The 27,315-nt window shown below is 56.4% G+C and overlaps 1 protein-coding gene across 5 annotated transcripts in view; it reads right to left on the bottom strand.

Annotated features, from left to right (window-relative positions):
• The window catches only part of Cpne5 (copine 5), an 88,603-nt gene that overhangs the window by 3,602 nt on the left and 57,686 nt on the right, over positions 1-27,315 (bottom strand). For 3 of the 5 annotated variants that reach the window (XM_047558183.1, XM_047558185.1, XM_047558186.1), the window contains 9 exons: positions 25,317-25,421; positions 17,587-17,628; positions 15,210-15,285; positions 9,566-9,619; positions 7,018-7,079; positions 2,743-2,789; positions 1,797-1,978; positions 625-752; positions 317-419 (listed from right to left, as the gene is read on the bottom strand). In XM_047558183.1, the coding sequence (XP_047414139.1) occupies positions 317-419; positions 625-752; positions 1,797-1,978; positions 2,743-2,789; positions 7,018-7,079; positions 9,566-9,619; positions 15,210-15,285; positions 17,587-17,628; positions 25,317-25,421 (799 nt within the window). Of the gene's footprint in view, positions 1-316; positions 420-624; positions 753-1,796; positions 1,979-2,742; positions 2,790-7,017; positions 7,080-9,565; positions 9,620-12,157; positions 12,274-15,209; positions 15,286-17,586; positions 17,629-25,316; positions 25,422-26,471; positions 26,529-27,315 lie in introns of those variants that run through there. The other 2 variants (XM_047558187.1, XM_047558188.1) reach the window with 2 other exon arrangements.

The raw sequence follows: 27,315 nt of genomic DNA, 5'->3' as shown, positions 1-27,315 counted from the left end.
CCAACACCTCCTCTATCTGGCCCAGCCGGAGACGGGTGAGTGAGGGAGCCACAGGCCTCTGGCGGGGAGGGACCACCGGGTGTGACTGAGAGGCGGGCACAGAACTCAGCAGCCAGACCTCACTGGCCCAGGGCCGCCTCCATCCACCAGACCCCCGACCCTGGCCCTCCCAAAGTGCCAGCAGACACTGCAGCCAGCAGCCAGGACCGGATGGGCGCTGGGAGAGGAGCCACGCCCCCACCCAGTGCTTCCCTAAAGAAGGAGGCTCGACCCTGGGCCCGACTCCTCCCTCCGCGCCCCCGCCCTCCCGGCTCACGTTGACGATGGCCTCCTTGGTCTGCGCCATGTCCGAGATGACCCCGTCGGTGATGATGAGCAGCACGGAGTACTGGGAGCCGTCCTGCACGGCCGCCGCGTTCCTGGGTGGGGCAGGCAAAGGCCACGGTCTCTCCCGGGCCCCTGGCCTGCGTCCCCCAACAAGGACCCCGAACATTGGTGGGGACAGGTTTTTGGAGAGGAGGGGTCTCTTCAGAGTCAGGGCTCACTGGAAGGGAGTCCGCGGGAAGAGGGTGCACGATCCAGAGATGGCAGGTGAAGCAGAAGGCCCTGCCGCCCCGCACTCACCGGGCCACGTGGGTGACCACGGGGGCGAAGTTGGTGGGGCCGTAGAGCTGCACGGTGCGCAGGCTGCGGTGGTAGGCCTCCAGGATGCCATCGATGCCGCAGCACGAGGGGTTCTCCTGGTTGCCGTTCTGGGGCACAGAAGATGGGGAGGCTGAGCCCAGGGAGGACGAGGGTGGGGGTGGTCTCCGGGAGCACAGCCAGCAGCCTGGGCTCTGCTAGGCTCTTCTGGGGGAGGGGAAGGACCCCCAGGGCCACCCTGAAGGGCCAAACCTGCTCCTTGCCCTCCAGGGGAGCTGGGAACAAAGCTGCTGCTCACCCAGTCTCTACTCAAAAAGGCCCTGGAGAGCCGGAGCAGGGGCGCACGCCTGTGATCCCAGCCGCTCACAGGAGGCTGAGGCAGGAGGACTGTGAGTTCAAAGCCAGCCTCAGCAACTTAGGGAGGCCCTAAGCAACTCAGTGAGACCGTCTCTAAACGAAATATAAAAAAAAGGGCTGGGGAGGTGGCTCAGAGGTTGAGTGGCCCTGAGCTCAATCCCTGGTACCAAAAAAAAAAAAAAAAGAAAAAGCCCCGGAGAGCCAGGTCCGTCCCTCAGGGACACTGGCAAACCCACTGCACCCTCAGACGACTAACTCAAGAAGGGCTAGTGGCTGCTGTGTCCCCAGCATGGCTTCTGGCATATCCAGGCATAGGAGGGACCTAACAGTGACGACTGACTGTCCGCACTCATGGGAAGAAGGGAAGTGGTCTGAGTTTCGTCTACACAGAGCCAAGGAGCCCCACATGGTGCCAGGTCTGTGGCCCCAGGGGAACCCTCCTCACCCCATCTCAGCGCCAGCTCGGGAGCATCTGGAATTACCCCCATTATTATCTATTATTATCTTCTTTTCTGGGTCCCTGGGGTTAGGTCCCCTCCACCTGCATCTTCTCAGGAACACGGAGGCCGGAGCCAGCCGTGGGCAGCTCCAGACTTGGAGGAGAGGCGCTCACGTGAGGGAGAGTGAGGAGTGGGTTTCCAGGGGCCTGACACCAGCCCCTATGCACAGCGGGCCACTGAGCCCCCAGCGGCTGTGCCTCAGGGCCTTAGGCCCAGCAGAAGGGCCACGCCTTCCCAGGCTCGTCACCACGCCCCCAGCCTAGTCAGCACCCAGCCCACCCTCCCGGGACCTCCTACCAGCGGGAACTCGTGGGACACCCTGCCGTCGGGGGGCAGCTTGGCCCCGAAGCCAAGGGCAGGGAACATCTTGTCGCTGTCGTAGTGCTGGATGATCTCCCCGACGGCAGTCAGCGCCAGCGCGTAGGCGTTCAGCTGGTAGGGACTCATGTAGTGCAGGGACGTGGACTGTGAGGGGTTCCCTGCGACACAGGACACGGGACATTTGCTGGCCTGGACCCCAGGCTCAGAATGCAGAAGGGAGTGTGGAAGGGCCCCCTAACGTACACCTATCCTTCCTTGGCTCCTTTATCTCTCACCGCCTTCAGTGCATCCTAGCCGCTGGGCCTTCACCTCACTCTGTCCTCCACAGGGCCACTGTCCTCTGAAGCCCCCTGATGGGCCTCCCAGCTTCCGTCCATCCTGGTGCCTACGCTCCCTGCTCAGCTCACCAGCTGGGTTCACCAGACCATTAAGAGGCGGGACAGATGACCAAGGGACCCCCGGGGCCTCTACCTCCCACTAGGCTGTGTGGCCTCCTCTGAGTTCCGTAACCTCAGCCCCAGTCTCCTCATCAGTAAAACGGGGATAACAGTTCCCACCTCCGAGGAGTGCAGAGAATGAAGCAGGTGTTATCTGTATAGGTGTCATCACTGTTACAATTACTAAGCCCCCCAGCTCTGCCAGCACCCCATGATGCTGGGCCCGCAGCCCTAAGAGGGGTTTCTGACACGCAGGAGGAGGGCAAGACCAGGGCCTGATGCCTGGAGCCCAGATGTGTTAGGTCAGTGGTCTGACCTAGGGAGACCGCTGCCATCTTGGTTGTGTCTTTGGTCCTCCAGGCTTCACTACCTCTTTTTCGGTAGCGGCCAGAGAGTGTGGAGGAAGTGGCTCAGTCAGGTCCACGTCCACAGCCCTAGGGAGCCCTAGGGAGCTCCTCCCCCGGCCCTGCCCATCCCCCACTCACCATTGGAGGCTGTGAAGTCAATGGCCACCGTGAAGTTGATCTGGGTCCTAGAAGAGGGAGAACAGCCAGGAGTCACCTGGAGAGAGGGAGGGCGGTGGGGAAGGTGGACCCTGCTGGGCAGGGAGGGGAGAACCTGGCTGCCCCTCTCCAGGCACGTGCCTTGGGGAAGCCATTCATCTCCTCCCAGCTCTGAGAGGCTGGGACACTCACACCACTCAGGCCTCCCCCAGAGGTCTCCCCTGAGCTGTGCGACGGGAGTCAGGCAGTGCAAAGGCTCTTGGAAGGTGATTTTGTTCTGTGTGGGCACAAGGCCATGGTCATTCCCTTCCTCCCTGAATCCTGCCCTCTGGGTCCACCTGAGTGGGCCACGTGAGGTCTGGCCTCAATGGGTTTCTAGTCTAACTTGGAGTCAGATTCAGGATTAAAACATGTAACTAAAAAGAGTCAAATACATATGATGCGTCCCCTGAGGGAAGGGCAGGCAGGATACCACCCAAGAAGCAGTCTTGCCAAGAATCTGACTGAGCCTCTGGGGTTATCTACCAAGCTTTTTCTTTGTTTTTATGGGAAATACAGGAAACAGCCAGGCGTGGTAGTGCACACTGTAATCCCAGCAACTCAGGAGGCTGAGGCAGGAGGATCGTTAAGTTTGAAGCCAGCCTCAAAAAAAATTAGCGAGGTCCTAAGCAACTTCGTGAAACCCTGACTCAAAATAAAAAATAAAATGGAATGGGCTGGGGATGTGCCTTGGTGGTAAAGCACCTCTGGGTTCAAAACCCATACCAAAGCCAGAGAGGGGAAAAAGGAAAAAAAAAAAAAAAGATACAAGGGAAAGAAGCACATGCTAGATGACACCATGTGGGATGCAGCCAGCAAAATCCAGCCTGGGGGAAACCACAGAGGAGCCCAAGTGGGAGAGAGGTCCACACTGGACAAGAGGCCCCGCAGCATCGCGTCACCTGGGAACCTGGGAATCTTGGGTCCTCTCTGGACCTCCTGAGTCAGAATCTCTTGAAGGATGCAGTAATCTATTTGAGCAAGCCCTTCATGTGCTTGGGGGAACCAACAGACGAAGAGAGAATTAAGAAATAAATCCACCAATCAAAATGTGGATTTTGCCTAGATTCCTGACTCAACCAGAACAATTTTAAAAACTTTTATAAGAGGGGGCTGCAGCTGCAGCTCAGAGGTAGAGCACTTGCCTAGCACATGGGAGGCACTGGATTCGATTCTCAGCACCACATAAACAAATAAATAAAATAAGGGTCCAAAAACAACTAAAAAAAATTAAAATAAAAACTTTGTAAGACAATGGGGGACATTTGAACGCTGACTAGATATTTGGTACTAAGGAACTGTTTGACTTTTTTAGTGATTATGGTATTATTACCAATTATGGATTAGGGTTTGTTTTAGTGATTCGGGTACTGTGGCAATGTTTTACAAAGAAAGAGTCCCTATAGTTTAGAGAGACAGTCTGACACCTCTGGGGATGGATGACGGGGAGGGTGTGTCAGCTAAGACTGGGTGTGCTGATGACTGACAGAGCCACCGGGAGGGGCCTTGAGAGTTCATTATGCCTCCTCTCCACTTTTGCATATGTTTAAAAATTTCAGGGCTGGGGAGATAGCTCAGTCAGTAGAGTGCTTGTCTTGTAAGCACAAGGCCCTGAGTTCGATCCCCAGCACCCAAAAAAAAAAATTTCTAGAATGATTTGAGGGTTCAGATTCAGGGTGGATACTCTCTGAGGGCTGTGTTCCAGGATTTGTGCCCCATACAGACAGAACAAAGTTGATCAATACTTGAGCCCCTGATGAAGTCTAGTCTTGTGGTTCTCATATGCAGTGAGCATAGGATCACCAGGGAGAAGATTCCAGGGCTCCAGTCCAGACATATCAATTCAGAATCTGTCCCTTTAACAAAAATCCAGGGATTGTGAGGAGGGGGCGGTGGGATCATATTTGGGGAGTGCTCTGAGTTGGGGCTACGGGGCATGTGAGGAGGCAGACCTCATCTCACTTGCATTTAGCAGAAGGTCCCTACCAGAAACCATAGCTGACTCCACCTGATCACAGCTGCGCTGCTATTCGTGGGACCCTTGTCCCTGAGAAAGGTCGAGGACATGGTTAACAGGAGATTCAAGTCAGTCTGCTGGCCAGACAGATCTCCCCCCACCACACGCATTCTTCATTCTTCCCCCTCTCCCGAAGGCTGGGGGGTAGAGCATTGTCTCTAGGGTAGAAGGGACCACAGGAAGACAAAAGCCTGGAGCCCTGAATGACTGTGTGGATCATCTCCTCACCCAACCCGGGCCATCCCAGAGATGAAAACCAAGCATGTATTTGAATGAAGCCTTGAGGTTGGGAATCACCTGCTCCAGCATTTGATCTGCCCTATTCATTTCTCTCTGCTGTTCCTTGTCACCTCTCAGTGTGGAAGACCGTGTGCCTTTGTTAGAGGAAAGGAGACATCTAGAGGGTAAAAGCCCTGCTCCCAGTGGTTCCTGCATGACAACAACTGAGGCACCCTTGGGCTGGCTCTTCCAAAAACAGGGTGAGGGCCTTTTCCGACTTTTTGATAGTCTGTCCTGCTCTGCGTCCTAAAAATTATTGGGGGGAAGCAAGCAACTGGAAAGCAGCCCCTTCGGTAGGAAACTGCTCCCTGCAGCCCAATCGCTCCTGCCTACGGGCAGAACGCGGCTGCCGAGCATCCAGCTCGTCCTCTGCCTCGGGGCTCAGGTGTCCACACCTTCCTCTGGGGTCCTGGTGGGAGCATGCAGCAGGCCAGGGACCAGGAGGAGAGGATCCCTAGACAAGTGCCTGCAGCAGCTTCCTGCCCGGACACGCATGCCAGGCTCTTGCTGGCGGAGCCAGTTCGCTCGCTCGGGTTCTCCAGAGAGTTTAGAGAGCGGCGTGGGGAGGGAGGGCGGGCTCCGGGCTCTAATCTACCCTGGGCAAAGGTGCCAGCGTTGGTGGCCTGACCTGAGGGCGGCCCCTCCCAGGCGGCCCTTCGCTCACCATCTCCAAGGTCATCACACCGCCTGGAAGTGACGGGCCGGGAGGGCCAGGATTAATCACTGTGGAACCAAAGGCAGCAAGTTGTAAGGGTGGGAGCCTGCCACCATCTAGGCGTGTGACATGGAGGTGAGGTCCGCACCTCGCCCCCTCGCTCTGTCAGTGGCAGGCACTATGCAAATGAGAGGAGGAGCGGGATGGAAATGGTTTGAAGATTACCAGGAAGGCAGGGGCCCCTGCTCAAAGGCAGCAGTCCTGATGGAGGATGGGAGCCAGGGCGGGGAGCGGGGCCAGCCAAGAAGGGCCAGAGGCCGCTGGTGACGCAAGAAGGGTGTGTGTGTGTGTGCTTGTGGCGAGGACAGCTTGCAACCTTGAGACCACGCAAGCTCAAGGATGCAGGGAGTCAGTCCTGGGAAAGTGTGTGTCATCCCGGGCCTGACTTCTCCCTCTGCCCCGGAGGACCAGGCAGCCAAGTGCCGGCGTGGCGGGGACCAACCTCTCTGGCAGCTGCCCCTGCCTGTCTCCTTTCCAGGCAGGTGCAGTCGCTCACCTGCCTGCCCCTGTGGGCTCTCAGCTGCCCACGCCCTGGCCTGGCACCCGTCCCGGCAGGGATCACACCGGGCAGGCCCTCCCCTTAGAGTCAGCTCTTTCCACCAGCTGTTGGCCAAGCTTCACTGCCTGTCTGGGCCCAGATGCCATCCCCTTTGGTCCCATCTGCTCCTTAAACTCGTGTTTGACCACCTGCTGTCTCGGGACCTTCCCCTGCTCCTCCCCCAATCCTACTGCCCCTTACAGATGATCCCTGATAACAGCGAGCAATCACGGCTCCGCCCTGACAGATCAGAGGTCCCCATGCTCAGAGCCAGAGGGAACCTTGGAACTCACCTACTACACAGAATCTCTGTGTGCAAAAGTAACTTGTCCAAAACAGTCCAGCAACTTTATGGCAAAGAGGGGCCTAGAGCTGGGGTTGCCTGACTCCTAGTCCGGGGCTTTTTCTACTTCCCCAAGCCCTTGGTTCTTTTGTCATGGAGTCCCTAACACCTCCAGGGTCCATCTCTACATGGGGACACGACTCAGGTTGGCCTTTCTAGCTCAGGATCTAGAGGTGTGCAGGGCTCTTGAGGAGCAGCTGTCTCAGGTCAGACACGGGGGTGTGCTCAGAGCCCAGGGTCACAGGCTTCCGCCAGGAACTCGCAGGGCCAGGGGTCCAGTCAGAGCGGGCGCCCCTCCCCCTCCCTGGGGCCTTGACTCTCCTCACCCTCCTTTGATGTAGTCTAGGAAGGTGCATTCCGACTCCACGGCAAAGGAGAGCAGGGTGACCTTGAAAACAAAAGGGAGCTTGGTTAGTAGGAAGCAGGGGGTGGGGAGAAGGTCCCTGACACCATGTGACAACCGACATTGGTACAGAGCACCTGGTGTGAGCCAGTTTGCCCCATTACTGCATGCCATGCCCTTAACCACCCTCTGAAGCACTATTACTATTTCTATTTTACAACCAAGGAAACTGAGGCCCCAAAAGGTGACATAATACATCTAGGAATCTGCCAGGACGTGGCGAGGTGGGGAGCTGAGCATGGGGTCTGATTCCAGAGCCCCCCACCAGCAGGGATTGAACCCAGGGGTGCTTAACCACTGTGCCACATCCCAGTCCTTTTATTTTTTATTTCGAGAAAGGGTCTTGCCAAGTTGCTAGGGCCTTCTAAGTTGCTGAGGCTGGCCTCAAAGTTTCAATCCTCCTGCCTCAGCCTCCCGAGTTGCTGGGATTATAGGTGTGCGCCACCACGCCTGGCCAGTCTGCACTCTTAATCTTGATGTCAAACTGCATCCTAAAGGATCCCATCTGTCACTGGAGCACAGGGGCCCAGGCCAAGGGCACAAGTGTTCTCTGAATGGGTGCTGGCTCTCCTGTCCTAGGACTCTGGGGTGGGGCAGGGAGGGCAAGAGGGTCTTCCTGCCAATGCTGACCAGCTCCACGCTTCCAGGCACCTCTGCTGACCCTGAGAGGGGCTCGCATCTGTGCTTATCTTAAGCCTCGCCTGCTCCTCCTCAACGCTCTGGTATCTCTCAGCCACCTCCCTCAGACCCAAGACCCTCAGGAGCAGCCTGTCTGGGACCCTCTCGCTTTCTGCCCCTGGCAGCTGTGGCACTGCTTTGCCAAGACAGGCAGCAACGGGCAGCTCATTACGACACGGGCTTCAGGTCGGGGAGACCATGACACTGGGCATTCCAGGCAGGGAAGTGGGACAGGGCCTCTCGCACAGAGAACCGGTGTCCCTGGGAGCCTGGGAGCCCTGGCCACCTACACCAGCTTGCTGGGTGTGTGGGGCCCAGGAGCCATTAGCCTGAACAAAGGGAGGGTCTGCGGTGAGCTGGGCCCCAGGTGTCCCCATTCACGATGTTAGGCACCTGGAGGGACAGCTGAGCCTCCTGAGCGTGTGACTCAGACTCAAGGGAACAGGCGCCGGCAGCAGCTCCCCCTCTGATGGTCAGGACCCGGCTCCCTGGGGGCTCTGACCACACCTGCAGCCCAGGTGGGGACCCTGGCCAACTACAGCAGGTTTCAGGGATCTGAATTCACCGCTTCACCCGAGTCTACCTGCAGCCAGGGAACGGCCGCCCTCTCCACCCGCCACTCCCAGGCTCTGGGACTGTACGTCTGGATACACTCGAGTCTTGCTGCTCAGGCCGGGCACTGTGGCGCACGCCTGTCATCCCAGCGGCTCGGGAGGCCGAGACAGGAGGATCAAGAGTTCAAAGCCAGCCTCAGCAATGGTGAGACCCTGTCTCTAAATAAAATATAAAACAGGGCTGGGGATATGGCTCAGGGGTTGAATGACCCTGGGTTCAATCCCTGGTACCAAAAATATGAAGGTCTTGCTACTCTCAAAGTGTGGTGGCTGCTGGTTAGAAGTGCGGATTCTTGGCATTTTAATGAGATCCCCAGGGATTCCGCACATGGTAAGGAATGAGAAGCACCAACAGAGTCCTGGGCTGGAGCTCCTAAGACGGGACCCTGGGAACCCGCCCAGGCATCTGTATATTCACAGGCACCCTGGATCCTGGACGATTTTTTTTTTTCTGGTGCAGACTGGGAAATACTGGGAAATGGCCGTCACAGGTGGTGTGTGTGTGTACATATAAACGTGCATGTCTGTTCTCTCTGTCCCCCCACCAGAACAGAAGCGTCAGGGCCTGGGTCTGCCGTGTTCCGGGCTGTACTCCGTGCCTATAGCAAAGCTCGGTTCGTGGCAGCACTCAGAATACGTGTTGGAAAAGTGCATGAATATTCTGAAGACCACCCTTCAGAAGCCCCTGGACCTGGGTGTCACCCAGGATGGCTGTGGTCAAGCAGGAGCAGTGCCCACAGCAGCTGCCAGCAGGGGTCAGGCCTAGAGTCAAAGGTGGAGCTGATCCCATCTCTATGCCTTTCGGGCTGTGTGACCCTGGCTGAGTCACTTTCCTGCTGGCAGCCTTGCTTCCTCTTCATGACAAGCGGGTGCTCACGTCTGCCTTGCAGGGAAACGACCTGTGAAAAGCACCCAACTGGGGAATTCCCCACAAACAGCTCTTTTTCCTCTTCCTGCAGGAAGTCCTGCCGCAGTCTCTCTGTGATTCCTCAGCCCAATCCAACACCTGTTATCAGGTCTGCACGTCCACCCCTGGGACTGTTGCCCTATCTGCACAGTCCTTCAGGGACAGATTCCCACCCTCTGCAGGTGACTGCAGGCAGCAGAGGCTCTGTGTCCCCAGACCTAGCTTGGGACTTAGCGCTGTTACCCGGTTGTGGAGAGGGGGCGGCTACTCACTGTGCCGGAATTCACGTATTTCTTTTTCTTCATTTTCTTTTTCGGGTTGATCACCTGTAGAAACAGACCAGTTATGGTTTCTGAGCAGTCGGGAACAGGCCCCCTGGGCTCCCACTGACCCAGCCAGTGTGGGTGCGAAGGCCACAGAGGCCAAGGGCGTGGCTGAGGGAGGTCAGCGGGAGGCCGGCATTTAGACACGCAGCTGCAGCCCCCGTCAGCCCCGGAGTCCACCATCAACACGCCGGACTGTTAGCTAACCTTCCTGCCCACCGCTCCCCCAAACGCGTCCTCCACACTGAAGAGCCAAAGAAGGCTCCGTGTCACAAAGCGGTCCTGTCTGAGCCTGCCCTTCGTGCTGGCTCGGGCTGCTCCTTGCACCTCAAGCGCCCCCTCTTTTCCCTTGGTCCCACCTGGCCTGCTCCTCTTCAGGGCCCGGCCTGCAGGCTGCCGTGGGGGCCTTTGGGCTCCCCTCTGGATCTCCACCTCCACGCACAGTCAGGCTCCTTCACTGTCATCACTGAGCTACGTCCCCAGCTCTTTTTTACTGACTTATTTTGAGACAGGGTCTCATGAAGTTGCTGAGGCTGGCCTCAAACCTGCTATCCTCCTGCCTCAGCCTCCCGAGTCTCTGGGAGGCATGTGCCATCCGTGTCACTGTAAGTGTTAACTTCCAAACCCAGACCTGTGGTCAGATGCTTTGTCACAGTGTTAGGCACACAGTAGGTATCCAATAAAGGCCCAATGGGATAACTCGGAAATTCCAACCAGGGGCAAGTTTGCCCCCCAGGAGTTGTTTGGTAATGCCTGGAGACAGACAGTTCTGGTGACCACTGGGGAGTGGGTGGAGGCTGGGCATGCTGCTGACCCTCCTGCAGTACCCGGGACAGCCATGCCACAGAGAACCATCAGTCCCAAATGTCAGCGTGCTGAGCTGAGCCCCCGGGGCTGCAGGAGGAGGCAACCTTGTCCTGGGAGCCTCCTGCCAGGATGGACTCTTCCTGCATCCGTGTTCCTCCCTGCGCCTCACCAGCTCCTTTTTCTTTTTTTTTAACATGATAAGTCTATAGCCTTTCCCTCCTGTCCCATCAAATAGAGCAAGGCGACGGTCACACCAGCCCTGCCACCTGCTGAACTTCATTTTCCCTCTCCCACGTCGCCTGTGTGTCCCACAGGGCCCTGTAGCTGCATTTTAAACTGTGATCTTTTCTGAGTACTGATATCTACTTCTGGAGATACGGAAATTATGGCACAGAGATAGCAAGTGATTTGCGTAAGATCACACAGCCATCAGGGTGATAGGACTAGAAACCAGGTTTCCTGCCCCCAGGCCAATGCCACAGACATGCAGGAGTGAGTCCAGATGAAAACACAAAAGCATCCTCTCGACATATGTTCACAAGGTGGGGGGGGATACCACTTCCTCTCGCCCAGAATTGTCACTCTTGTTCCAGAAAGAAGACACATCTTCAAGGCAGTAAGTGACGAGGGCCACCACAAAAGGGGGTTGAAGTGGGGGAGTTGAGGGAGGAAAGACTATGGGGCAGGGGGTCAGTGAAGGCTCCTGCAGCAGCAGGTGGCACTGAGGGCAGACTCTGAGGGACGGGAGGCTTTGGGTATGGAGACTGATGGCAGAGGAGATGCTGGGGGGAAGCCCAGAAATGGGGTCCAGTTTGGTTGCAGAAACAGTTTGTTGGGCAGGCTACACAAGAGCCGGGAATGCCCAGAGCGAGGTCTGAATGGCCCCCGGCTGCCAGCAGGGGACTCCGATGACCTCTAGGTTGGTAGAAGACAAGATCACAGAGGCTCTCGGATGCTGGGGCCTGGTAGAGGTGAGTACAAGGGAGGAGGAAGAGGGACATTCAGGGAACACTTGTTTGGTTCTGCCACCTGAGAGCTGTGTGACCTTAGGAAAGTTACTTAATCTCTGTATGCTTCAGTTTCTTCATCTGTAAAATGGGTATAGAGAGCACCTACCTCACAGAAAGGAATGGGGACTAAGTGGGTCAATGTAAGTGAAGCACTCAGAACCAGGTCTGGGATGCAGTAGGTGCCATATTATTTTTTATAACTGCTTCTATTACTGTACCACAGTAATACAGGTGACAGGCAGTGACAGACACACCTGCGGGGTGCTGGGACACATGGTCAGCTGTGGCAAGAACAGCATGGTCAAGAAGCGGCCACACAGGGCTGGGGCTGGAGCTCAGTGGCAGAGCGCTGGCCTAGCACGTGGGAGGCACTGGGTTCAATCCTCAGCACCGCATTAAAAAAATAAACAATAAAATAAAGGCGTGCTGTCCACCCACAACTATAAAAAAATAAAAAGAAGTGGCCACACATCTTGGGCCTTGGGGGTGCTACAGAGGTGAGAGCAGGCAGGGTCGGGGTGATCCAGAAGACAAGAGGGGCTGGATTTGGGCACGGGTGGGACATTCAGGTGGAGGACTGGCAAGAAGCACAGAGAAAACTGGGCCTGGAGAGAAGGCCAGAGTCACCTGGAGCACCCTGTTTAGCGCTGGGGATGCCCCTGCACAGGCACCGGCTACCCAGAGGCTGAGGCGCTTCCCCACACCTTCCTGGGGAAGAGCTTACTCAGCAAGCTGTCGTGATGAGGCCAGCCTCGTCCCCCAATCCTTCCCCAAGGGCACTGAGCAGTTAGAACCTCCTGTGTCTCAAACTTCTGCTGGAAAGCGGTCCTCAGTCCTCGCAGCTGGGAGTGAGCAGACTCCTGGACTCTGGGTGTGGCCCGCAGGCCTGGCTGCGCACATGTTTCTTTGAAGGCTTCCATGTTATCTTTAAATTAGCTGTCCTCCTTTAATGTCAAAGCAGTGCTTGGGTCTCAGATCTTCTGTGAAGTGGGCACTTCTTCAGATCTGTTTACCCACAGTTTCCTGGGCTCCCCCAGCACACCCCTCCCCCAGGGGCACGCCTCTCCAGCCCTAAGTGGCTGCCACCAGCTCCGTGCAGGGCACCAGCGACCCCTAGGGGCCACCTGGGGAACCTCCCCACTCCACGAGGCCTCCTTTCCTTACCGGAGGCCACCAGGGCCCCCCAGGACGGTTCTGGGGTCTGCTCTCCTGTGCACCAGGGTACTGAATGGCTCTGGCATACAGCAGTGAGTGAGATACTGCCCCACCTATTCAGGACCTCATGGCCTTCACGGGGGTGGACAGTACCGCAAAGAGGTCATAGCCACAGGGTGCCCCAGGAGCACTCTGGGGTGGAGAGGGTGTGCTCTACCACACAGCCACACTGCCAGCCCTTGTCATATTTTATTTTGAGACAGGGTCCCAGGGAGTTGCTCAGGCCTAGAGCTTGTCCTCCTGCCTCAGTCCCTGGGATTGCAGGTGTGCATCACCGCACCTGGCTCCAGACAGGAGGAGCCACGTGGTCAGACTACCATTCACGTGCCCACTTCAGAGATCTGCTTTAACACTGGACAGTCATCTTTGGGTGTCAATGTGGAATACGGCTAACGTAAAGGCAACGTAGAAGGCTTCAAAGACGTGCTGCCATCAGGACTTCCGGTCACTCCCAGAACCCTTTGGGTGCCTGTCATGAAGACCCGCACCGGGGAGATGATAAAGATAGAGGTAGAAGACTGAGGCAGAGGGAACAGACATCAGAAAGCTTAGGTGGCAGAGAGCAGCGTTCAGTGGCGGGTCAGATGTGGAGAGAGGGGCAGGAGATATTCAGAATGGTTCCCAGCATGCCGTGGCCTCCTGAGCTGGGTACCTGGGAGATGCACCCAGCTGACCCGGAGCATGGCAGCGCTAAGGGAGGCTAGCCAACCATTCACTTCTGGAAGGCCGAGTCCAGGAGGGATCAGCAGACAGCTAGACCCAGAGTCTGACACCCAGGGCAACGCCAGGACCCAGGCGGGGTCTTAACTGGTGGGCAGCCCGCTCCCCTTAAGGCAGTTCTGACTATAGCAAGGTCTTCCTCAGCCCACTTGGCCTCCCAGTGACACCCCACAAGGTGCACAGCCTCCCCTGGGACTGCCAAAGTTGAGTTCCTTTTCCACTTAGTGGCCCTTGGGCATATGAAGGTGGTGAATCAGCTTCTCATACCGCCATGTCTCTTGCTGATGGCAAAGAAGCAGGAATCAACAGAGAAATGAGGTCTCCCCATGTTTCTGCTCTGCACCCAAGAGAGCGTGGCCTCTTCTGAGCCTGGCCTCTTCTGAGCCTGGCAAGCGTCTTCCGAAGCGAAACTCCGAGATCTGACCTTTCCCCTCTAGCTCCCAAGACTCCTCAAAGCCAGTCCAAAGGGTGGAGTTTGCCCCTCTCTGCCTGGGTCAGAGGGAGGGACAGACAGTTCCTCCCTTTGTAGGTGCAGAAAGCAAAGCAGTTCACTGCGTCAGCCCTTTAAGGAAATGCAGCTGTGCCCATCTGCACAATTCACGTGGCGTGTGAACACACAGCAAGCACCTAGTGGGTGCCCAGCAGTGCCCAGAGGGCTAAGGGGAGGCAACAGAGAACAGGGGTCCAGGGTGAGGAAGTGGAAGGGACTGAAGGATTCGGGTTCCCCGCAGGACTCCAAGCCAGCTCTTCAAGCTCACTGGTCGAGAGCTGCTAGCCTGGGGTCAGCGCCAGCACAGTATGACGGCCCCAAGCTCCCGGCACACAGGCGCCCAGCAAATGACATCGGAAGCCAGCGCAGACCTCCTGGCCGGGCGCTACTCCATTACCTTACTTAATTCTCAGTTTGCTCGGAACCACACCAGGGGTTTGGGAACTCAGCCAGGGTCACCAGGCTAGAAGTGGTGGAGTCAGGATGCGGACCCCAGCACTTATTAGGGTTGTGAGGACCTGTGTGGCTTGGCTTGAACTGGGACAACTGTGGGGGTTTAGGGGAGGGAGGAAGCATAGGAGGTGAGAGTGGCTGGAAGGAGCAGGAAGGTCCCTCAGAGGAGTGGAGGCTGAGCCCGTCTGGAAGGTGGGGAGGTGTCCCTGTGGGGACAGCAGCAGAACTGTCCTGTGAGGGCAAAGGCCCTTCCCTCCAGAGAGGTCCAGGGCCTTCTCCAAGCCTTCCAGCTCCAGCCCTAAGGAAGCTCCCGACTCTCTCTGGAAAATGTAAGGTGTCCACAGGCTCTGGAGTTGTTCCCACTGAAGGCACAGGCCCACCTTGCTCTACGGACCTTGGGTCTCGAGTCCAGAACCTTTTTTATTTTTGCTGCTGGGAGAACCCAGAGCCTGCACATGCTAAGCATGAGCTCCACCCCCAGCCCTCCAGAATCTTCTTATGCTGCCCCTCCAACCCCCCGGGGAAAGGCTCTGTAGGGAGGCTCAGGAACTCAGTGATGGGGGGTCACACCAGTTGTTTGCCCTTGGATTCTGCCACTTTACTGAACCATGTGACATTGGGCAAGTGAGAACTCTTCTCTGGGACTGCCTCCTTAACTACAGAATGAGACCATGACAACCACCTCACAGGAAAACACACGAGGGCTGGGGAGATAGCTCAGCTAGTAGAGCGCTTGCCTCACAAGCACAAGGCCCTGAGTTCGATTCCCCAGTACCGCAAAAAAAAAAAAAACCACACACACGAACCCCCCGCCCAGCACAGAGCTCACTGTGGTCCCACTATGATGGCTGCCAGCCACGCATCACCAGACCAACCCCAGGCCCCGGGCGCACCTCACCTCATAGATGTTGAACTGGCTCTGCCCGCGGGCCAGCTCACGGTAGCTGGTGGTGAATTCCCCAATGAAGTCATGGCTGCAAAGGAAGATGGCTGCTGAGACAGAGGCCCCCGCACGCAGCCTCCGCCCAGCCCAGCCTCTCAGGAGTCCCTCCCCTGGCTCCAGACTCTCCTGGGCCTCAACTCAAGGGACATGTGTCAGGAGCAAAGCTGGGTCCCTGGGAGAGAGCCCAGTGTTGCTCATGGAGCAAGAAAACCCAAGGGTCACCTGGCAAAGAACAGGATCCTGGAGGAATGGGACCCGCTTCTACTTGGATTCTTGTTTGAATAAGCTGGTAATAAAAGATATTTGGTGGACAATTGAGGGAAATTTGAATATGAAATGAATATCAGAAGGCATTCAAGAATTATTGTTCAGTGTGTCAGGTGGATGATGACATTTGAAGTTATGTAGGAAAATGTCCGCACTTTTTCAGACATTCCCAATGAAATATTTAAAGGTAAAATGCCATGCTATGATTCACTTGAAACGACATTAGCAAAACACAGATAAAGCAAATACGGTGAAATTTAACCATTGTCAAATTCAAATGATGGGCTTAAAGGTATTCATTAAACTTTTCTTTCTATTCTCGTGGGTGTTTGACATCTTTTCCAATAACAGTTTTATGGTTTTTTTTTGTTGTTGTTGTTTTGGTTTTTTTTGAGACAGGGTCTCCCTATGTTGCTCAGGCTGGTCCTGAACTCCTGGGCTCAAGGGTCCTCCTGCCTCAGCCTCCTGAGCAGCTGGGATTAGAGATGTGTACACCACATTCAGCTTTTTTGCTTTTTTCCTTCCCCTTCCATGCTGAGGGTGGAACTCAGGGCTTCAAACATGCTAGGCAAGTGCTCTACCACTGGGCTCCAGCTCCCGCCGTCCGATGACATTTTTTAAAGAGACAAAGCCATAGCCAGCCAGGTGGCTGGGCATACTTTCTGTAGTGACCACATCTTCTGGACGTGGAGAGCAAAATGCAGCAAAAGCTTGTACAAAGCAGAACTCCCCTTGATCCTGCTCCCAAAGGCTCCCTCTGACTTCTCTGTCCCTGCTAGAAGGCAGGGGTGAATGTGTTATAAGGGGTCCTGCGCCTTGGCCTGGAAGCTCGCAATGCAGTGTGTGTGCGTGCGTGTGTGTTCTGATTGACACACATGACAGTAGAGTGTATTTTGACGCATTATGCAGACATGGACTATAACTGACTACATAGGTACAGTTCTCAGCCTTCTGACCACAGCAACTTGATGCAGGACCCAGTGCCACCTGGTGGCTGTTCCCCAGCTGACATGGAAGACTCCAGGTCAAGAAGCATGGGGAAGGCCGGGGTGAGATGAGGCAAATCACGATCCAGGCACGGAGCGGACCGTCTGGCAGCGAGGTAGATGGAGGAGAGGGCAGGATGTGGGAGGAGAGGCGAGAGGGCGGGCGGGGGCCATGCAGCCACCACAGCTGTGCATAGGGGAGCCGGGTCTGGGTCTCACTTGCAGCTAGCTGCATTTGCGTAGCTCTTAAAACAAGATGAGGCAATGCCCTGTGTCCACATCACACACTCTGAAGGCACCAATTGTGATTATGGGGCTGTGAAGTCTTGGAGTCACCCCTGGGTATTACCACAGCAGGGACAGGTCAAAAAGTCAGGATGACATGTTTGGATGTAACTCAAGAGACAAGTAGGAGCCAGTGAGGAAGCTGGACTGGAGCTTCCAGAAGCCCGTTCCTACCTTGTCTCTTAATTCCTAGCAACACTTGCTCCTTGGGGCCACTTGGATCCACAGAGGGGAAGGTGCTGGTTTCCCAAAGACCCCATGGAGGAACCCCCCCCACCAGACGGCCACAGCCTCGTGGCTCTGAGTCCACTCATGGGCACCAAGCCATCCGCAGCCTGGTCCCTCCTCTCTGCTCCCCACGAGACTGTGGGGAGCCTGAGGCCTGAGTGCACCTTCTGCACACAGTCACCCGGCAACGCCCAGCCTAGGGCCTCACGCAGAGAACGCGAGCGGGAGCCCTGAGGGAGCCACTGCCACTGAGCCCGAGAACAGGAGCACCTCACAAAATCCTAAATTCTGCCCACCATGGGAATTGCGGGCACTGCTGGTCACTGGGCAGCTACCTGGGGGAAAAGGGGCCTCTCTGCCCCTGGCCATCATATCTTGTAGGACAGAAGTCCTCTGGTGCCTTGGCAGAACAGAGGTGGAGACGAGCCACTGGGGCAGCAGGCCTTCCTACAGGGGACCCTCCCTCACCCCCAGAGCTGCCAAGGCTGGGGCCTCAGGCACAGCTCTCCTCAGGTGAAGCTCCCCGCCCCACTCACCTTCCCTCCTCTCGTCCTCCTGCCCCTTACCTGCCATCTCGGTCCCAGTCATACACCTCCACCTTGATGGTCCTGAAAGACAAAGAGCCCTTGGTGGGATGGGCCTGTCCCTGTCCCTGCACCCATGTGGCCCTGAGGACGGGGCCCTCCTCATGCTCCAGGACCAGGAGGGACAAGGAGCTCCCTCCAGGCTCCAGGGCCCCGGGTGGGGAGGGAGCACCCCCAGAGACAAGGGGTGAACTTGAGACCTCTCGGCAAAGGTCTTAGGGACAGAAGCAGCCCCACAGCCAGGTAGGGGGACTTCCCGGAATTTCAGGGAGGACGTGGAAAAAACCACCTGAGGCTTCAGTTCACCCCACCTTCCTCCTGGTCACCCAGATGGAGCACAAGCTTCACATGAAGCCATACTATGTGTTCACCAGGGGCGGAGCTGGATAGTGGTAATGTGGCCTGATCACAGGCCTCTGAGGAGGGGTCATGAGACTCTTGGCAGGACCCTGGGTCCAAGGTGCTGGTGGGAGGAGCCAGCTCTGGGATGGGCCCCCGGCTCTGACTGGGGGATGGCCTGCTGGGCTTTTCCATCCCCAAGACTGGCTCCTGAGTGAGGGTGTAATTATCTTCACATTTTAGCCTGGCTGCTTTAATTAGTTTGTTTTGACTCCTATGCATAGGGCTGGGCTTTGAGAGCCCATTTTATTTTTAGCCACGTTCCCATGGCAACAGGCTAGCGGACCACAGGCAGGAGGGAGGTGGAGGGTTGCTGGTTAACCCTTGGTGCAAGTTGCTCTGTCCTCAGGATGCCCAGGGACCAGGGAGCCACCAGGGTCCCAAAACAGGGTCTTGGGAGGCAGGAGAGGGGCAGGAAGCCAGTGTCCTCCAGTTTTCAGCTTCAAAGGGGCACCTGGGAAGCTTTAATTAGCTCTTCTATTAACATCCCCTTATCTCACCCACGGCAAGGCCCACCCTTGGTTCTGCCAGGAGTCGGCCTTGGGGATCTGTGACCTCCAGAAGGAGGCGCTATTTCCCTTCAGATAAGCCTCTTCTGGTGGGGAGGGCGGGCAGGATACTGATCCACCCGCAGAAACTGTTCCAGAATGAACGAAAGCCTGATGGGTTATACACAGACCAGATTTTTGTAAACCAGAACGCTAGTAAAATGGGACAGACATAAAGTTCACCATTTAAAGACATTCTTTAAATTCTTTTTTTAAAAACTATATCTGAGATGAATTATTGAGAGAAAGAAAAGAAAATAAAATCTAAGCCCCTGAAGGTGGGCTGGTAAGCTGGAAAGTAGAAGCTGGGATGTGGATTCAGATGGCCTAGGCTAGGCGGCTGGACCCCCACCTGTGGGCCCAGAGATGTCCTTCACCTCCCTGAGCCACAAAAACCCATTCAAGGAGGAATAAGGAAGGTCTCGCAGAAAAGCCGCAGAGAGGCGTCCTGGAACCTCCCGCCTCCTGGGAGGCTCTCTGCGAAAGCACCTCTCTTCTCTCCATCGTATCGCACGACCTCACTTGGATAGGTTGTCATATGAAGTTTACTTAAATCGGGGGACACTTGAGCCTGGGTACCCAGGCTCTGCCACTTGCGGCTCCTGGAATGACAAGGCTGGAAGTGACTTCAATGGCATTTAAGCCTGCTAAGCCCAGCCACTTGGCAGAATCACCAGGGAGCTTGCAGACAAGCAGCTTCTCAGGCTGAGATCTTGCAGCAGTGCCGAGGCAGGCAGGGCCCAGGAACAGGTTTTAAAGACTTCCCTAGTGACTGAGCTGTCATGTTCTGGAGCGACATTCTCTGCCTCCTCATTTCGGATGGCAAAGCTGAACCCTAAGGGCCCTGGGTGATGCCCAGAGTCACACAGCCAGTGACTGTCTGAGCCAGGACAAAAGCAGTCTGGGGCCCTGGCCGCTGCCCCACGAGGCTAACACAAGTCTCCCTGCCCTTGCCTAGCTGCATCTAGTCCTCCCCTCCAAGTCCCCAGCAAAGGTACTGCTTCTGGTCACCAGCCCTCACAGACTAGATCAGTCATAGCAAGATGCTCAGAGGGTAGAGGATGTCCCCAGTCATGGTCTGGATATTCACAAAAATCTCAGAGGGCCCGATTTAATCGATCTGCACAGAACCAAGGCCTGAGTGCGTTCTGTTGGTTTGTTTTTGTTTTGCCCTTCTAGGATTGAACTCTGGGCAAGGGCTCCACCCCTGAGCTCCGCCAGCCCAGGTAGTTCTGCAAGGTTCCCCGAGAGGTTCTACCGTGCAGCCGGAGCCATTGACTTCCTCCAGACTACGGCACTGGTTTTCAAACTTGGTTGCAGTTTGGATCCCCTGGGGGACTTCAGAAATACTGATGTGGATGCTTTACCTCAGAGAAGCACTCGGTTCAGGGTGCAGCCTGGGTATGGGGATTGTTAAAAGTTCATCAAAGGATCTGAACTTGCAGTCAAGGCCGAGACCAGAGTGAGAGATTCCTGAGCGAACGCCCAGTGAGGGTCAGGCCAGGCTCCAGGGCAGATGCAGCCTGGTTCAGGTGGGCTCTGAGGCTGGGATCTCCAGCCTTGGGGGGAAGAGGGTGAGAGAAACGGTGCCCAGAGGCAGGGAAGGCTGCAGGGAGAGGCCAGACGTGGCTTTGGCAACTCCAATTAAGTTCTGTCACTGTCTGGCCTTGGCTGGGCTGCCCCAGGGCACTGCAGGTGCCACTGGTGACCTGTAGGTTTGCTCCCAGCCCCTCAGCACAGGCCTAACAAAGATTTGTGTCAGGCTATCTGTGACTTCTGAGCACGGCACCCACGAAAACAGGTTCCTGCATGGGGACAAAACTGGCCTCTGCAGCTCACAACGTGACTATCTCATTTGGTATAAAGAGACTCAGAACAGGGAGGTGGTCAGGAAGGAGCTGTCCTAGGGCCAGTGCCTGGGCAGCTCTAGCTCGTTTGGGGACCAGCTGTGTGTGTGCAGCTAGCTTATCCCTGGGACACTCCACTGAGTCCTCTATAAAATGGGATTGTCTCATCGCACCACCAGCAAGGAGGTGCTGGCGAAAGAAACTACAGCAGTCACACAGTGTTTGACATGTCCCTCTGTTCCCGTCGGACACACCCAGTCCCGTTTTCCAAGTGTCTCCAAACAATTCCCGGTCACCACGAGAACATCCACTCCATGGTCCAGAGGCTGTTGTTTGATTGTTTCCTGCTGCATCTACTGTTCTAGAACAGTTCCCAGCATACAGGAGGTGCTCCATAAATACTGGTTGGCTGAGCTGAGATTTCCGAGCAACTTTGTGCAGTGGGCCATGTGGGGGACAATACCTTTGTTCTACAAAACACAAAAGGAGGTCCAGAGTACGCAGCTCCCCTAAGCCGCACAGCTGGTGGGTGTCAAGGCCAGGAACTTGTCCTGGACCTCTGGATTCCCAGAGCTGGACGGCAGAGCCAGGTGTGTGTGAGTCTCAAGACCTGCAGGGGTGAGGCAGCTGGCAGGTCCCCTCCCTGCACGTCAGTCAGGTCTAACTATAGTTGCCGCTGGGCCCGGAGCTGCAAGGTCTTCTTCCTAATGAGCTTCTCCCAGGCAAGAAAAAGGACATTTCCTTGCTGCTTACAAGTCCCTGGAGCTGACAGGCCCTGAGGGGTTTGCTCTAAACTGACTGAGTCAGTCCAATGCTCTGAGAGGCTGCAGCGAGGAGGAGCATCCAGCCTCCGCCAGGGCAGGCAGAGACCCGCATCAGGGCTCCTGGCCCCGGCTGGCTCTGTGCAACCCTGGGCTGTACCTCCAGTCTGAAGCTTAGCCTCTGCACGTGCAGATGGGGAATGCTGAGACACCTGTCACTGAGCACACTGTGAAGTGCCTGGTACTGTGCCTGTCCCTCTGGGTGCTCAGCATGTGGCAGGAGGCCAAGAACAAGCCACTGGTGAGTCCAGGGGGCCAGAAGGAAGCTTGAAGCTGAGTTGGTGTTAGAGCCCCATCGCGCTTGACTCCGGAGGACTCCTCTTCCTACTTCAGAAAGGACTCCCTTACTCATTCAATGCACAAACAAATCTGCTTTAACAGGGGCAAATCCTCACGTCACAGAATGTTCAAGAAGAGAGGGAGGCCAAATTCCAGGAAGACAGGGGAAGTGCTTCTTGTCATCACTCCCTTTTACCCCACCGGAGAGGGGGATGGGCTCTGAGCCTGGCACCATTTACTCTGACTCCAGCTCTGTTCAGTTGGCCTATTCCAGTTTGGCCTTGTATGGAACAGCAAGGCAGGGACCCCAAACCAGCCCAGAGGCAACCTCCACAGAAGGGAAATGTACCTCCTTACTCTGGCAAGTTACATAACCGCTGGCCCTCCACTTCCCCATCTGTAAAATGGGCACATCGTGAGTGAATATTCACCTCCGGAGATTATTTGCAAAGGAAGATAATACATTTAAAACAATTTCGACACAGCCTGGCCTGTGCAACTTCAATAAGATTTGCTGTTTCCTATCCCATCACACCCACAAAACTGCCCTTTCTGGGTCTTCGCCCTCCTGGACCTCTTTCTCACATGGGGTCCCACATGTTCTTCCTGCTTCCTGGTAGCACTGGCCCCCTCTTCACCCCTTCCTGCTCTTGGCTCTCTCCTCTCCTTCCTTGCTCCTGGCCTGTGGCCTCAGTCACCCATCCTGGGAACTCCCAGACCTCTCTCCCCGGCCCTCTCAGCTGTGCATGGCCCGCAGGGGCCACTCCGGTGAGGACTGAAGCCGGGTTCGCCTGCTCTCTCCCTCTCCACGGCACCATCTCACGTCCAAACAACAAACACAGTTTTCATAATGTAGGAAAGCCGATGTTTCATAAATGGGTTGGTACAGGCCGTACAAGAAACCGCGTAACGCGTTCTGTCGGTCAGATTCTGGCTCAAGTCACACTGCCCCTTTCTGCTGGGGACACCGCCAAGCTCCGAACGGTTTTGCCTGCATCTCACTTCTTGCTCTTCCCTTTGCTCCACTCTGAATCCTTTGGGGTTCAAGCCAAATGAACCATTAAGGCTTCCAAGACTGAAACTACCTCTAAGCTGCTTCCTCACCCCAGGCCCCACAGTCGACCTGCCCCTGACCCGAGCAAGACACTCGAGAGCCTCCTCCACATGCCCAGCCCGGCCCTGTCACGACGCGTCCTCGCTGTGTGGTAGCAGGGAATGGGAGTTAAGAATACAGGTTCCAAGCCAGGCGCGGTGCGCACGCCTGTATTCCCAGCAGCTTGGGAGGCTGAGGCAGGCGAATCGCGGATTCAAAGGCAGCCTCAGCAACTCAGCTAAGCAACTCGGTGAGACCCTGTCTCTAAATATACTACAAGAAAGGGCTGGGGATGTGGCTCAGTGGTGGAGTGCCCCTGAGTTCAATCCTCAGTACCCAAAACAACAACAAAAACAAACACACAAAACAGATTCTTGAGTCAGCTAGCCCGGTCCTAACTCCTGCTCCACCACTGGCTGGCAGTAAGATGCTGGGCGAGTCACTTAACCTCTCTGGGCCTCAGTCTCCTGGCCTGTGTGGAGAGCTCCCAGGGAGCTGCTCCTTGGTAGGAAGATTAACTTAGCTCACCGGCGTAAGCACTCGGAGCAGGGCCTGCCCAGGGTTAAGTGCCACAGGAGCCTTTGCTATTGTTATGGCCTGTCTGAAGCTAAGAGGGAGGCTCGGGCCTAAGAGCCCAGCACACCCCCAAAGCATCCAGTGCAGCACTGGGTTCCTGGCTGGCTGGGAAAACTGCAGCTGGGTTAAACTGAGCGTGCTCTGTGAGGCTCCCAGGGGCCTCAGAAGGGGAAACAGTGGCCTCATTTTCCCACACGAGCCCTCCCTCTCCTGCCTGGGGGGCCTCCCAGTGCAGCACCTCCCGAGTGGCTCCTGGGTGCGAGGGCTACTCTAGGCTGGGGCTCACAGGGCTGGCGAGGAACGCCTGGCCCCATGGATTAACACCGCTGTCAATCACGTCACAGTCAATTTGTGCCCAGCCATGGAGAAGGGAATGAGCTCGGCCATCCTGGAGAGGAGGCCGGGCCCACGTTGGGAGGGGAGGTGGAACCTGCCTGTGCCTTCCCTCCCCGCTGTCCCCTTCCACCCACTCCAGAAGCCTCAGGACCTAGCCAGCCAGGCAACAGGCTTTGTTTGGCTGGAATATCTGTTCATTAGAGCGCCCAGTGGTTAGATCAGAAGTTTCCAGAAGATGGAAACACAGCTAAGGGCCCCGGAAAGTCGCACAGTTAAAGGCTGGTGTTGGGCATCTAGGAGGTGCTCAATGATCTCCTGGGGAACAGACTGTGGCTTTTCTGTCTCAGCCAAGAGGCAGAAAAGGAGCCACCTCATGCCTTGGATGAGAGCCTGAGGGTGTCCTTGGATGGAAACTGGGGTGTTGGAGGCCATCCATCCACTCACCAACCCCACCACACATACCGGGTGCCAGGGTACCCCAAGGTGTCTGTGTAGGCACCATGTCCCTGTGGGGTGAGCTAGGGGAGGTCCAGCTTCTCAAGGCTGCTGGCCAGCCCTGCTGGTGACCCCTGGCCAGCTCGCCCAGCAGAGCTGGAGCCATCGCCTGGGAACTGGATGGTTCTCCTGACTTAACCTAGGCCTGCACAAGTTCATGTGCGTGCAGTACTGGGGACTGAACCAGGGCCTCACACACTAGGACGCACTCTATGACTCAATGCACCCCCAGCCCTCTTTATTTTAAGACAGGGTCTCTCTAAATTACTAAGACTGGCCTCAAACTTGTGGTCCTCCTGCCTCAGCCTCCTGAGTAGCCAGGATTACAGGTGTGTGCCACCATGCCAGGGGATCTTCTAGCTCCCATCTGACGTGACCCCCATGCTCTCCAGCACTTACTGCAATGGATGATTGATTAGCACCTGCCTCCGCGACTAGCTGGAGATCATGCCCTTGTCCCCTGCGATTTCCGGCATCTGGTGCAGTGCTGGCACACAGTAGGGCCACAATACACTTGTGGACAAAATGCTGAATTTGGTATTTCACGCACACGGCTCTTCCTTGATAGGTTGTGCTGTGTGAACTTGAAAGCCACCCTGGAGGTGGGCAGAGGTTCTCACACCCACTTTGCAGATAAAGAAACTGAGAGTCAAAGCTCGCCCAGGTTGACGGTGCTTTTCACTCACAGAGTCAGGGCTGGAAATGAGGTGTCTGGTATCTACACTGGAAAATCACATCAAGTGATGACGATGATGACAGCTGACATGTCACGTGAGTAGGCTACATGGAATCAAAATACCCACGCGCTCTCATCCCCGCTCCCTCACCCCTCATTTACGGCAACTTGGCTGCCAGGGAGTGTCCCTGGATCCTGACTGCAGAGTCCCCTGGCCAGGAGCTAAGGCTGGTGGGGACCAGCTGCCTCTGCCTGCATCTAGCTCCTCACCCCCACTCTGCTGCCATATGCCCTCCCTGGGGAACAATGAGAAGACAAGCTGCTGAGTTACAGGCCAGGGTGCCAGGGACACCCATCTGGGGACACCCGTCTAGGTCTCCCATCCTCCCACCCTTAGGAGCTTCGCACCAATGTGGATGCCAGACCAGGAGGAAGACGCAGGGTGGGAGATGTGGGACCCTGGAGAGGCAGGTGCGCTGGGAGGTGGCGGGGAAGGGGAGGCTCACCAAGCCCTGCCTGCGTGGGATGCCCATAGCGCCACGCCAGGAGGCCCCTCCACACTGTTGTGAGCAGGCCCTCGCCCTCCTGTTTGGGGAAGGCCGGGTGTGGGAGGAAGGAAGGAGGGACATGTTCCCGGCTCACCGATCATAGTCCCCGTTGCAGAGGGCCCTCACAGGGATGGAGAAGGTTTGCCAGACGGGGTTGAGGGTGTTCTTCATGACCTCGGTCTTGTGGCAGATGGTGAACCTGGTGAAGAAGACAGAGAAAGGAAGGCCGTCAAGCCTGAAGCCAAGAGCGGTAGGATCCGGGTTAACAGGGGTCAGTCAGCCGACATCTGTGGCTGCCAGACAGTGGACAGTGGCTTCCGGAGGGGACGAGCTGCCTGTTACTAGCAGCAGCTGGGTTGAAACTAGATGGCCACTGCCTGACCTGCACCCGGTGGGGACCTGGCCTGGAGGGAGACAATTCCTGGGGTTTCAGGAAAACTGGTTCTAGCCCCAGCTTGGGGCCAACTTGCTGTGTGACTTGGACCAAGCCTCTCTGGGCCTCCACTTCCTCACCTGACTCAAAACCCCAGGAGACTGGCCGCTATCAAAGCTTCCTCACCTGAGATCCACGAAAGGATCAGTCTCAATGCACTTTCGTGGCTGTCAGTCCCCAAAATCGTAGCTGGAATTGGGTGTTGGGTTGCAGGTGTCTGCTCTTCCCCTCCCTGGGACATTCTCCCCCACTTCCGGCTCATCCCCTCGCTACCTCCACATCAGATGTGACCTCTGGGATGTCTCCCCCATGACCGCGTCCAACACCCGCAGCCTGTGACCCTGACTGACATTCCTGGTCTCCCTCCTCATTTCTTTTCCTCTGTCACCATTTGACATTGTGGCCCTGCCTGTGTTCCCCTCGTTCATTCTGTTTGTGATCTGACCCTAAGACATAGCCTCCATCAGAATAAGGTTCTTCTCTTGATCACTGACGTACCCGAGTGCCCAGAACCAGGCCTGGCACTTAGTAGGTATTCAATATCTTTTTTTTAAGGCGTCAATAATCATTTCTCAGGGGAAGCTTCCATAGCTCCCAAGGACATTTCAGTTCAATGAAATCAAAACCCCTGGGATGACCTGGATCGTCTCTGGGACCCCTTCAGCTTTTCCAGACCAGATTCAAGAACCTGCCAGGGAAACCGCTCGCACAGCATCCCGCCCCCGCCCCGCCCCACGCCACGCCTGGCGGGCCCTGCCACCTGGAGCAGGCCTCCCAGGCATCCGCCCCAGCGACAACCCAGCTTAGAAAGGTCACCTGGGTAAGTGCCGGGCTCCGCCCGAGCCCACACAGCCTGTGCCATTTCTTCTCTGGCAATTTTCAAGTCAAAATGTCACTCCTGTCACCGTGGCTCAGAGCTTCTCTACAGCTCCTCCTCGCCCACCCACAGGAGCGTGGAGATACACGTGGGAGACCTCCCTGCATCCCCCCAGAGCTGGAGGCGAGGACAGGGATGGGGACAGGGCGTCTGGGTGGGGAGCTGGCGGGGTGGTGGAGGGAGGAGGGAGGGTCCTGCCGCACAGAAGCCACCCTGGGCTCCCTGGCTGGCCCAGGTGCCTGGGCGGCCCCTCCCTGCACCCCACCTCTTGAACCTCGAGTTCTCCCCCTCCCCTTGGCAGCTAAACCCCCCCCCCCCGCCCCCAGCAGCTCTTCTAAGCCGGAAGCCCACTTCCTCCGCACTCAGTCCCCTCCTGGGCCCTGTGCCGTCTGGTGTCTGCCTCACTCTTTCCGGAAGCGATTTTTCTCTAGTGGGGGGCTGGTCGCCAAATTCACACCTTTGCCCAGCTGCACCGCCCTGGCGGGGGGCCTCCTGGGAAAGTGGTTCCTGTGGCCACCCCACCCCTCAGCTCATTGCATTTGGACACATACTGGGGGCACTGGTGCAAGAGTGCTACCCAACAGTCAGACATCCCTGGGCCACCATTTGCCAGCCATGCATCCCTGAGCATGTGTCTTTCCCTCTCTGAGTTTCCCTCTCATTATAAAGTGGGAATAAGAACATTCACTAATGCCTCCAGGCCTTTTCCTTTTCTTTTCTTTTTTGGTTACTTTTTCTTTTTTTGTTTTGAGCCCAGAGGTGTTTTACCAGGGAGCTATTTCC

The sequence above is a fragment of the Sciurus carolinensis genome, chromosome 7, assembly GCF_902686445.1.
Source record: "Sciurus carolinensis chromosome 7, mSciCar1.2, whole genome shotgun sequence".
NCBI classification, from domain to species: Eukaryota; Metazoa; Chordata; class Mammalia; order Rodentia; family Sciuridae; genus Sciurus; species Sciurus carolinensis.
This window is presented reverse-complemented; position numbering and strand designations above follow the sequence as displayed.